Source organism: Erpetoichthys calabaricus, chromosome 4 (genome assembly GCF_900747795.2).
Source record: "Erpetoichthys calabaricus chromosome 4, fErpCal1.3, whole genome shotgun sequence".
NCBI lineage: Eukaryota > Metazoa > Chordata > Cladistia > Polypteriformes > Polypteridae > Erpetoichthys > Erpetoichthys calabaricus.
Window position 1 is genome coordinate 54,453,423 of NC_041397.2, and position 13,544 is coordinate 54,466,966.

Below are 13,544 nucleotides of genomic sequence, written 5' to 3' on the forward strand. Positions count from 1 at the left end.
CTTGTATGTATTTTTGTGGCCGCGGCAAGTGGCCATGTACGTGTGCTAAAACATGAATTTCAAGTTTCTGTTATTTGTGGTTAATAGTGTTTAGTTTGGTCAACACGGAAGCCAACACAAACATTAAGTATGTTGCAGGACTACTATCCTTCATATGTAGTATTTTAAAGATGGGGTGCAGACTTCTGTTGAGGCAGGACGTCTCTTGAAGACAATTCAGGGTCAGGTAAGCATCAAACGTTGACAACAGAATGTTGCCACTGTGGAATCGTAATGGAAAACTGAAAGTGACATTAAATTAGACAAGGCAAGTTTTGAATCAGCTGAATCCACCGTTCTATCTGTGCAAGGTGGATGCTCAGAATGTTGAATCTAGAAATGAAGTGTCACCAAATCAATGTTTCAAAGGGAATCTTAAGCTAATGAATTCAGGCTGGGTGAAAACAAAGAGGTGTTTTCATAACTGGAAATGAATCTTGGATATGATCCAGAGTCCAAACAATGGAAGCACGGTGATTATCTAACAGCAAAGGGATTCAAGGTTTAAGCCAGTACCAGCGAAATAAAGCGTGCAGTTTTTTCTTCATGTTGAAGAGTAGTCCATATTGAGCACCTGCCTCGAATACTGTAACATATCTTTTCAATGTTTCACTGATTTACTTTGCCATTTGTGGATGTTAATAAGGGAAAAGTGACCACCATCTACTTCTGCCACACAACAGCCCCTCTTTTCACATGGAATAGGTTGCAAGGGCTGCTGTGTGAAACTGTAGGTTTGAAGAGATGGCACACTAATTTCAAAATTTACCTACAATATATTATAAATAATCTACAGTTTAGGCAAAATCATTATTTTATTGTGTCATGGTGCTGTATGAGAGCAGGATGACAGCGATATTGGAAGTTGCAATGTGTGATATTTAGCAAACAATGCAAATGACTCAAAGTAAAATTGTGAGGTTACCATAAGTCTTTAACATTATAATATACTTATGTAAATGTATTATTTCACTGTTTTTCAGAAATGAGTACATTTGTTATACTGTCATGTAAGTAAAATGTGAAACTCGGAATCTGTAAAAATAAGGTATAATAAATGTTATGATAATATTGATAAAATATTTATTTGAAATTAAACACTAGTAAAGTAAGGAAAACATAGTGTTATGTTCTGCAGTTTCAAATGTAAAACCCTTCAAAATTAGGCTGCTAGAGCATGCCTTACATTATGATGCAAACAATGTATTTATTACTACACATAAAAATGAGCATTCATTAATAATGCACCTTTAAGGTCAAGTTCAAGTTTATCAGCATGTGTACGTAGTACATTGGAATTCTTACTTGTGTGTCCCCTCAGAACAGTGACAGTAGACAACAGCAACACAACACACACAAATGTCTGCAGTGTAGGAGTTTTCTTAGACGTATCAATATGTCCATCAAACACTTATAAAGCTGTCAGTGTGAGTGGCTGCTGAGTAACTTTGTGACCTGCAGATAAAAACTGTTCCTGACTCTATTGATATGAGGGTTAGTGGTCCTGTGCCATTTACTAGACTGGTGGAGGGTGAAGGTAGCCGTGCAGAATGGCTGAGGTCTTTAATAAGACTGCTAGTCATGAACAAGATGGGAGCCGTATGCCAGTGCCGTTATTTATTGACTTCACCATCCTCTAGTGCTTTGCAGTCCTGGACTGAGCAGATGCCATATGAAGATGCAATGCAGTCAGTGTGGACATATTCAGCTTCACCTATAGAAGTTGGTGAGCACAGATGGAGACAGCAGGCCTTTCACCTCATATCTGAGCAAGTGAAGACATTCTTCAATCTTGTAAGATGTGTTGTGTCCAAGTCAGGTCATCAAGTGATGTAAAGCTGACTTCTCCACTCCCAAATTAATACGAGAAAGCAAAAAAACAGAAACTTACTTGCAAAGTATAATATCCAGAGTGGTTCTGGAGAATACGGTAAGTATATACAACTCTGTGCATGCTGAAAAAACAAATACAATAAAAGTTATTCACAAATATGGAATATTTTATATTATTTAACTAAAAAACATAAATATCACCTGTAGAGATGTAGTTCTCTAAGACTTCCAAAATGTGTGATGTCAGGCAACTATAATACAGCAACTATTCAAACTTGTGTGCAACATGCTGTCTTTTTGATAAAGAAAATGCACTTTTATCTCTGCTTTTTTTAAATCACTTTTTATCATAGTCTGTGAAACATTATCTTTATGACCAAAGTTCACAGAAACACAAATGACTGCTTGTTACTCTTCCAGAATGCCAGTCAGCCACAGAGCTTATTGTCTAGTGTTACTGTCTATGAAAGATTAGATTCAATGTTAGGCATGGTGCACAAACACACACACATTTCTCTGTTTTTATGTTATAAGGAAATGATTATTCACACAAATTATGTCTATATCCATTATCCAACCCACTATATCCTAACTACAGGGTCACGGGGGTCTGCTGGAGCCAATCCCAGCCAACACAGGGGCACAAGGCAGAAAACAAACCCCAGGCAGGGTGCGCACACACACACACCAAGCACACACTAGGGACAATTTAGACTCACCAATGCACCTAACCTGAATATCTTTGGACTGTGGGAGGAAACTGGAGTACCCGGAGGAAACCCACGCAGACACGGGAAGGACATGCAAAATCCACGCAGGGAGGACCGGGAAGCGAACCTGGGTCTCCTAACTGCGAGGTAGCAGCACTACCAACTGCACCACCATGCCGCCCTTATTTTTATATATAATTCTAAATACATTCAGATAAAAGCAATAACATGATCTTTGAGGCAAATGGTAAGTGAAAGAATGATGTTTTACCCATACAAGTCCATTAACCATTAATGATTACAGTTTATTTTTGTTATACTGATTCTATTAAATTACTTATTCATTTTTTCCATTATTTGATTTTTGTGTATGACAAAGTGTTGCCGTTTATAAGTTGCTGCTACAGGGGCCTGAATTCTGTTGCCAGTCCGGTTACTGCCATTATGGAATTTCCATGTGTCCTCCCAAAGATGTGTGTTTGTGTGAGTAGGTGGTGTCTCTAAACAGCCCCATTGTGTTAAACAGTGTGTGTTGAGATAGTCTGACATGCCATGCAAGGCCTGTTCTTCTGCCAGGGTAGGCTCTGATTTTGTTTTCACCTGAATTGGTCAAAGCAAATTCAGGTTTGCACAGACAGACAAAAGTGGCTGCGATATTTACAACACGGTATAGAATATATTTTGAAAAAATGTTTTAAATGTCTTGGCTTGTCATAATGAATATTAAGAAAAATATGTTGAGAACTCTCTAACACACAAATTACAAAGATAATGCTTTATACTTCAGGTTCTTATGATAAAGAAGCCAGGATCTTTCTGTTTTATAAGGAAATGATTCCAAGAGAGTCATATAACTGCATTGTGGTCAGAACGTGGCACATGAAGTGTCCTACGTCATAAAACTCAGTGCTGAATTTGACTCCCATTACAATAACAGGACATGGATTGATGACTGAGATTATAAAACACTATCATGTAGTACTAGAGTGTTAGCCATTATGAGTGTAGGTTGCTTGACTTCTTAAAACACAATCGGAAATTATTGTTTGTTAAGTGGTCCGTTTACGTAAAACTCAATTGGTTTTATTGAGGTTGAATTATAATATAAGGGTAATAATTAGCGGTTTTATCAAAAATAAAATGGAATAGTCTAACAATTGTAGAATAGGAGATAAAGGCATGTTTTGACATTAAAGAAATAGAAAATGTAGTTATAGAAGTTACACATAAAAGTTATGTTTATATGACTATAGAGCAGGCAGTGTGGCATAGTTGTTAAGGCTTGGGTCTTCAAACCCTGAGGTTGTGGGTTCAGATCCCGCTACTGACACTGTGTGACCCTGAGCAAGTTACTTGACCTGCCTTTGCTCCAATTGGAAAACCAAAAAGAAATGTAACCAATTGTATCATAAATGATGTAAATTGCCTTGGATAAAGGCATCAGCCAGATAAGTAAATGTAAATATATATATGCAGTATATACTGTACAATACATCTCCCTCACAGGACATAACCACACTTGCCTATATTCAGTATGTTTAGAGTGAAAAATATGCCTAACCTGTACATCCAAGAGGAAACTGGAGGACCTGGAGAAAAACCATGAAAGACAAAGGATATGCAAAATGGACACACAGAGTGACAGAGTTGGGAGTTGAAATGCTACTGCGCCACAGGCCCCGGGAACTGGGTTTGGATCTGAGTCCAGTCACTATCTATGTGAACGTGGCTCTTCCTCTGTGTGTGTGACCATTAGGTTCTTTAATGTTCTCATAACACGATGGAGATGTGTGCTATGCAAATTTGTAACCCAAAAGTGTCTCCCACTCTTAAAAATACTGGTTCTCTAATGATTCTTTACTGGGTTATGTGGTTTCTCATAGTACCATTGCTTGACAAAGCACCGTTTCATTGTAGGAAGGGTTCTTTGCATATGAAGTTGGTTCTTTGTGCTTTGAAAAAATTGCTAGTATGTAGAAGAAACTTGAAATCTTTAATGTACAGTAGGCTGCCTAGCAAGATACTAACAGGTTAAGAAAACCTGGACATAGCTTGTGTCATTGTATGCAGAGTCCTTTCAAATCATCAGATTTCCCAAATCTGTTACCCTCTATTTACTGTATGGAACCTGGTATGGATATAAGTAAAGGTTCTTTCTGGAACGTTCATGTGGATAGATGTTTTGGGAACCAAGAATAGTTCGTCTATGGCATCACTCCGAAGAACCACTCTGGCACCTTTTATTTTTAAGAACGCAGTATGTCAATGTGGGCTTGTGACCCCATGATAGAACAATACCTTGTCTGGGGTTTGCTCTTCCCTTGAACCAGATACTACAGGATTGTGTGATTTTTATTGCACACTAAGCTAAGTAAAAGTGCGCTTTCAGGTCTTAGAAGTAATATCCAAAAAGAATTAAAGGGCCAAATCCTTTAAAATCAAAAGTGTCTTAAAGTTTCACTGTCTTCCTCTTTCATTTTAAGTAATCTTTATTATATAGTGTTACCTTTTTTGTTTTTTTGTATTATGATTTTGTATGATTTGCAAAGTGCCTGGTGGGTAACTCATTACAATAGACAATATACAAAATGAAAACTGACCAACTGATGAATAGATAGTATGTGTAAAATGTGTTGTCATTTTTGCATTCATTTCTTTTTCTTAAAGACATCACATTTAAACAATAAATAATGTAAATAAAATAAATGATCACATATACAGCATGTTATGGAATATTGTTTTAATTCATGGTTGATATCTGAAAAATCCTTTTTGCATGTAATATAAATATCAAATGGAACAAAAACTAAATAAATACATGAAATACATTAAAGGAACAAACATTAAAAAGTAACTCCATTAAATTACTTTTTAATTTATTAATCAATGATATACCTATTCTTTTTTCTCTGTAGTTTTCTGTGAAATATTTCTTTTTAGGGTTTAGCAATGCTTACAAAATCAATTATTCATACTCACAATACACAAAGACAAAGTGCTCCAGCAATTGTTTCACTGTCACGTATAAGATAGCAGCCATCCTTCCCTTTTTTTGAAAGTAAATCTTCACATGCCTTTTTGGAAATGCTTCCATGGTAACAAGGATTATCCATATCTATCTATCTATCTATCTATCTATCTATCTATCTATCTATCTATCTATCTATCTATCTATCTATCTATCTACTTGACTGGCTGTAGTTTGACTTTTGCTTTGAGCCGTTCTAGGACGGTATACTAGTTCTGCCCTTTAAGCTATTAATATGTTTGCTTGTGTACAGGAAATTGCTGAAATCAGCTGGTCTGTCAGAGAGACCTTTGGTTAGCTTTGTGGCAAGACGATCAAGACCTGATATGCAGCTTTTCTTTCTCTTTTAGCTGTTGACGTTGGAGTGGCAACAGCTCTTACAAAAAAATAGGAAGCAGTTCAATTTATGTCTGTATTTTCTTCAGGTTTTTTCTTTAACTGGACATTGTACTTACTGTTTAAAAGCAGACTAATCTTATTAAAAGACAGATGTATGATGAAATAATAAGCATGACTTTTGATAAGGACAGAGGTCAGATGATACACAAAGTGCTAAAACATATTGCACACCATTTTGACAGTGTTACAATTTATCCCCAAAAGACAACTTTCCAGAAGGGCATCTGTACAGTATAATTACTACATTTCAAGGGAATTCTGTCTTATAGGAATCATTGCTGAGGCTTGAGCCTGAAAGTATCAGCCATTGTAACCTAATTTTTGCTAATCAAGTGTTTTTGCACATTGGTGCACTCCATTAAGCTACCACAATATAAGGCAAAAAGCACTGGAGGATAAATGTAAAGCTAGACGTGAATGTAAGTAAAAAAAGGTGTGAAGCAAGAGTAGAGTGAAATGCAAAGAGTCCAAATTGAAAACAGGCAGCAGGAAAGCACAGAGTGGAGGAAGATGTCACTCACAATGGTGACTGACAAACTAGGGTGGATAAACTGGTGTCATCATATGACAATTGTTAATGTTTGGGGGAAAAGGGATGTCTCTGGAGCAGATTATCTAGAGGTAACAAATGAACTCTTTCAAGACAGGCGTCGACAGAAATCGGAATAAAGAATAGACAGCAAATATTGACAAAAGTTGATTATCAAGGGGTAGAAGGCTAAACACTGAACACAGTGGGTTAGAATGCATTATTTACTTTTATCCAGTAGAAAGCAGCAAAGTCTGTTAGACTTGCACAAATGATGATTATTAATGTTCTTATATTTATTAACTAGACATTAAGCCCGTTACAATAACGGGCTCTAGAAAAGTAGTCCATAAACATTAGTAGGAACAGTCTACTGTATATTAAATGGCAAGGGACCTTTTACCTCATTAAATTTTTTCCGTAAAATGCCTGTAATTTTCTCTGACAGTAATACTGGCTTTGCTGTCCGTAATATGCGTTTAATTTTCCGTCACAACAGTGGGCAATCAGCAGATTCTCCCCAGCAACTGATTTAATGTACGCGAAAATAAATCTACTTTTAAAAGTCATTGTATTGTAATATCATGAAAATTTGTATACTGTATTTAGGAAAAACCCTTCAACGACTGACACTTTACACTTTCCCGGGCCAAGCTTCTTAATCGCAAATCTGACATCCTCAGAGTGAACACTCGCACAATAATGGGGAACCTGGTCTCCGCGTCTCAGTACCCGATTGGATTTTTCATATTTTACACTCTTGCACAACAACGGGGAAGCTGGTCTCTGCGTCTCAGTACCCGATTGGATTTTTCGTGTTTTATGTTTTAGGTCTTACCTCATTTACCGAAATCCGATTGGATCGGCCGCGCGATATTTTATAGGTCCTGCCCTCTCTGTCTTGTGTGATGCATCAGGCGGCCTTTGAAACATCTGCTTTGAAATATCGCACCATGCCCCGCGCATGCGCACTTCACCAGAAGATACACACACGGACACTGGACGCACACAGTGGTTTTATTAAAGAGGATATCAGTATCAAACATATAATGTGCAAATCAGCTATTGTGAAAAGCCATGTCTGTCTGTCTGCATGAAACAACTCACCCCCCCCCTCCACACTCCGTAGACCAATTTTTTTAAAGGCAAGCTTCATTTTTTTTTTTTTAATTTTATTGATTTTATTGTACTCATTCCATACAAATAGATACATTTTTACAAAAAATAGGATTGAAAACAAATCAACCCCCACCCCAGAGAAAGAGAGCATGACCAATGGAGTAACCGTAATTTTTAAAGAAATCTATCAAGACAGTTGAATCTTAAATAGATGCCACCGTATTAAGTTTAAAAAGTTCAATATTTCCTATTGAAAAGCATTGGCGTCCATCATAAAATGGAGAAACATTCTGTGCGACTTTAACTAGGAATGGGTTTTCTGTTCCAATCTCACCTTGAGAGCAGTTGCTTGAACTTGTATATTTTGTATATTTTCCTCTTTTACTTGTCTGTCAGCTGCTTGGATGCCCAATACAAGTGAGTTAAATGCTGCGGGCATGGCACACACGTGCAAACAGCTCACAGAGAAGCACCTTCTTGTACTGCATAGGTAAGTTAACTAATAAAAGTACGAAAAAAAGTCACTTCTCTGAAAATGAATAGAAGGGGAGAGAAATTATGTAGGCATATATAAGACTGAAATGATTGAGCAGTATTATCTGCAGATTATTATTGTAAAGGACCAACATTATCAAGCTGCAGCTAAATGTTGTTTGAACTAATTAACACAGGAACAGGGCAGCTGCCTGAACTGATACAAACATAAGAAGAGTGTGACAATGGACAGCGGCATCAGGAAGTGGGAGGCTTCAGTGGCGTAAGCCCCTGATCTCTGGTGCATAGCTCTGATCTTTCAGTCCCACATATACAAGAACAATCACAGCAAGCCCCGATCTGTTTGCCTATCATGTACCATTCATATTCCTGTAACACAATGAATTGGTTCTTTTCCAAGTTCTTACTTATGTAATTGTAATTCATTACTGTGTTTTAACTAATAGTTGAAGAACTTTATTTCAGTTCCTTTTCTCATTTCACAGGGTAATATTAATTTTGATTTTATACTAGTATTGGTCATTTTATATGAATAGATATTTTTCTGTTGCTAATTTTTGGATACTACTATATTGAATACTTTCAAAACTGTTATGTTTAAGAAAATTGATAAACAGTTAGTCAGAGACCCTCCTCCACTAATACACACCAGTCAATGCTATTTGCTGTGTATGAAAGCTACTGAGCCACCACAAGCCTCTTTGTGCTCCGTTAACTACATTGCACGTATTTAATGTCCTCAACTGACACATGTAATTGCATTCTGTTATTGCTATTACTTTTGAATGTGACTCATTGTTACAAAATTATTTAATAAAAAAAATGTAATAACCGATTCTTAGATGAAGCAAATAAAAAATGCTAAATGCTCCAACTTTCATACGTCTGTTGCCGCGTGCATTGCCCTGTGCTCTACTGCAGTAGCAGCGAGCGGCTGCTGGCTGCTTTCTGAAACACACACAAAGCAATAGTTTCTCACATAAATCAACGTAAAACAAGCTATATACTGTATTCTTTCTGACTTGACTAAGATAATAAAGGCAGCTAGTAGTGACATCCAATGTAGTGCAATGCAGATCATGTGATAGTAACCAGCATGGCAACCAAAAACTATATGGCTGAGTACAAAATGGTGGAAGATGAAAACAAAAATGCAAACAAAAGTATGAATTAAATCAAAAAAGTACTCGTAGTGCTGTAATAAGTCAGATGCCCAACTACACTGAAAAAAAAAAAAGAAATGCCATTGATAATAGGACACAGAAAAGAATGGTGAGAGACAGTGATGATGTTGTTGTTTATGAAATGTGGACACAAAGCTAGACATTGCTTTTTATTTGTTAAACTCCATAATCACTTCCTTTCAATCCACATTTCTGCTGTATTTCTTCTCTGAGAACCCAAGTATTACATTTTCATTAATTCTTTTCTGTTCACAGTAGGGGGCTGAGGTGATGGTTGATGATATCATCCATCAGTGGTTGCCTGGCCACAACATCGACAAACAAAAATCGATGACTGGCTCCAAACATTCGCAGAAATTTCCTCAAAGTGACAAACTGCATCCATAACATTTTATTTTTAATCTTCCACTCCCCACAAAAAAGCTGTCAAGCAGTCTTATTTGCAACAGAAGGTGCGTGAGATTCCTGAGTGATGCCACTTTATAGTAGCTCATCGTGGTCCTTTTTTTTTTTCTTTTCTCTGGGAGTGGGTAGAGGAGCCGAAGAGCTAAAGACTAATAAAGTGACAGGGGATTGGCCATATTAGCCTTTGCACAGACACCCAGTATGAGAGGTCACTGTGAACTGCTGCTTTACAGCACAGCTCGGCAAGTACACCTGAAGCTGAATTTTCTCTTTCTTGATTAGTTGTTATAGTTTGTTTGTAAATGTATTGTAGTGTCGGTGCTGAGTGCCACAATGGATCCCCAGCTCTTTACATGGCTCTTTGATGTTGCTCGCTATCCTTAAAAGGACTTCTTGCCTTTTGCCGCACTAGTTGGAAAAGCATGCGACTTTGCAGGCTTGCCATTTATACAGGTGCCCCTGTCACTGGTGATTGTAATGCCAGCTCATATTTGGGTGAGTCATCCCTGGTTGATGTAACTTTTCAGAATGAATGTAACAGGGATCAGAAAACCTAGGCATTTGTTCTTATGAAAAGTGTTCATTGGCTGAAGAGCATACTTCAGAGTAAGAAAGCTAATGTCATTTGGAAAAATAAACTAGTTGGTCTAGCTATATACCACCAGCTAGAATGTACCTGTATAGTGACACATGGCTTATAATGCTATTATAAAGGACTGATGAGGTCCAGAGGGTACGTGAAAAGGTTTTTTTCATGTTTTAAAAGATAGATGTGTTACACAGTACAGTGACTCAGTCTTCATATTCCAGTTTTTATATATTTCTTCTCCCATACTATAGTTCTTCTCCTGTGTCTGGCACAGCCTCTCTTTGGAAGTGCTCTTTGTCTTGTTTATCTAGTGAACCACACAGCTGTTGCCTATGAATCAACTTTATTGTTCCTTGTAACACTGACAATGCTTTCTAGTTCAATTATGACATCCCAGTTTTTTTTTATAACAATTATCATAAAAACAAGTTTATGTTTACCTATGAACATAAAAAAAATATTTATCGTCCCCACAGTTTACGTATACAGGATTTTTTTTTTCATTCTTTCACTCATCCCTGGATCTTGATGTTTTTTCTTCCACTTGAAGTTTTATTTTGTGATTTATGAGTTATAGGTGGTAGAATCTCTGTGTCGTTAGTTTCTTTTAGAGCATTAGATGACTCAGGGTTATTGTTTATTGCTTGACGGTTTTCAATTGTTTCTGTTGCTGGACTAAATTGTTAATTTTTCTTCCTAATACGTTTTCTATTTCTTCTGTACTGTTGACCACTTGGTGTTTCCAAAATGTATGATCTGGACTGTTCTGCAACCTCTTTATCAATGGCAGGATTCCATCCTTCTTCTTGCTGCATGCGCACCATCTCTACTGGCTCCAAACCGAGCAAGGAACATGCACTACGGTCAAAGTACTTTATTTTTTTTTGTTTCTCTTGTTTCTTTTTTAGCTCATCTTGTACACCATTGCTGACAGACAGCTTATGGAATCAGTAACTGGGAAGTTTTGTCCTCAACATTCTTCCCATCAGGAGTTCTGCTGGTGACAATCCAATGCAATCTAGGGGCATGTTCCACAAATCTAATTGTGCCATGTATGTCTCTTTATTGTTTGCTTTGGCTTTTTTCATTAGCAGCTTCAAAGTTTGTATTGTGTGTTCCACCATTCTGTTGGACTACGGATAAAGTGGACTGGAGGTAGTATGCTTAAATTTCAAATCTTGTGCAAACTTCTTAAACTCTATACTTGAGAACTGTGGACAATTCTCCATTATTATCTTTTCAGGAATGCCATGGTCAGCAAAGTTTGATTTCAGGTGTTTTGTGATTATAGTACTTCTTGTATCGCGGCTTAAGAGAACAGTTTCAGAGTTTTCTGAGAAGTAATCTACTGTATCATTACTAGATAGTCATTATTGTTAAAATTAAAGAAGTCAACTCCTATTGTTTTCCATGGCCTCTCTTGGACCCCATGTGGCTGGAGCGGCCAGGACATAACCTCACCTGCTCAATAACCAAATGATGCTCATGTATGCATTTTAGAATTTCATCTTTAAGAACTGCTAGAATAATTATTTTCTCTCCTTTAAAGAGAATTCTTAACTTTCATGGATCTCTTAATGAAAGTTCCAATACAGTGGTGCCTGAAATTTGAAACTTAATTCGTTTGAGGAGGTCATTTGAAATCTGATTTGTTTGGAATCCAAATCAACTTTCCCGACTAGAAATAATGAAAAGTGAATGAATCTTTTCCCAGACCCTAAACAATTTTCAATAAACTTAAACAGCAAATACACATAATGTAAGATAAAAAATAACACAATTAAATGCCCCAAATAATTAATTTAAACATGAAAACAATAAATAAAATACATAAATACTGTATAATAAAGTGAAATTTACTGTACCTTAGTGATGAGTGGCGTTGTACTGTGTGGATGCAATGGTTAACAGATATATATATATAATACCTAATACCTAACACACCAAAGATAAAGTGAAAAAGCACTGAAAACACAAAAGTGTAATGTAAGAGATGCTTTCACAGTAAGAGTGAGAGACGCCTTGGGCGCACAATAGATGACATTTAAGTTTGCTGCATAAGCTCTATCTGTTGCTGTGTTTTTTCACTGCATGCACAGTTCAAACATAGAAGCATCGTTCGAACTCCAGATCAAATTTCTCTCGAATTTAGCATTCGAACTCTGGAATTTTCTAACTTAGAATCATGCAAAATACGAGGCACCACTGCACTGCCATATTTCAAATGGAACTGCATTTTATTTTGTTGGCCATCCACTCTGTATAATTTGCTGTACTTTTCTCAAGTACGTGTGTGTCTTTTTGTGTTGCTTGTTTAATTGCATTAAGATTGTTAGATGCTACTAGTAAATTTCCTAACAACATCTTCAGGTTCTCTGGTTTGCTTTGTTTTCCTAACTGGCAAGAATGCTTTTGACAAGGTATCTGCATTGTGTCTTTCATTTCCAGGTGTATATCTGACTTTCACTTGGTATTTCTGCAGATACAAAAGCAAACGTTGGATTGTAGGTGGTGCAGTACTGAGAGGCCAACAGTTTATGATCAGTTTCAACCTCAGCATCTTTTCCATACACAAATTGGTGAAAGCGCTCTAGACCAAAAACAGCTGCCAACATTTCTTTTTCAGTTTGTGCATATTGTTTTATTTTCATCTTACCTTTGATGCATAAGCTACTGGTGCATCATCCTGTAAAAATACAGCTCCCACTCCATTATTTAAAGCAGGCATGTCAAACACGCAGCCCGCATGAACAGAAATCTTCACTGAAATTCTTCTATTTCCCTTTGTGCTTTTGCCATTGTCTTTTCACAGAACACTGAGCTTAAGGGCTATTTATATTGATTTGCATATTGAAAGAGGCATAATTCTGGGAGGAGACCGAGCGGGACAGCAGGCGCATGCACATGCGTTACGTTTCACACTGACCGGGATTTATATAGTGGAAGAACGTGGAAGCTGGCGTTCGCACAGATTTATGCATCTGGATTTTTTTGTGCGTAAGCACATTTCCGCTTTTCTCCTTATGCCATGTTATAGTGTGAATTCTATGCACGACGTTATGCATGAGGCCCCAGATGATCATCTGAGATTGTAACATTGACTTTCCATTCATCCTTTTTATTTCTGGCCTCTACTGCACCAATTAAAAGTTCAGCCTCTGTGTCCTTTTCAATTGTGTGCACTTTTTTTAGATCTGTACATCTTTTTAAAATG

General features: G+C 37.0%; 1 protein-coding gene across 1 annotated transcript in view; it reads right to left on the reverse strand.

Moving 5' to 3' along the window:
- Positions 1 to 5,942, reverse strand: part of si:ch73-264p11.1 (uncharacterized protein LOC100000923 homolog) — a 34,444-nt gene extending 28,502 nt beyond the window's left edge. The window contains exons 1-3 of the mRNA XM_051926521.1: positions 5,770 to 5,942; positions 5,562 to 5,697; positions 1,931 to 1,994 (exon numbers count right to left, since the gene is read on the reverse strand). Coding sequence (XP_051782481.1) covers positions 1,931 to 1,994; positions 5,562 to 5,695 — 198 coding nt within the window. The 5' untranslated portion in view covers positions 5,696 to 5,697; positions 5,770 to 5,942. The remainder of the gene's footprint in view (positions 1 to 1,930; positions 1,995 to 5,561; positions 5,698 to 5,769) is intronic.
- Between the last annotated feature and the right edge of the window lie 7,602 nt (positions 5,943 to 13,544).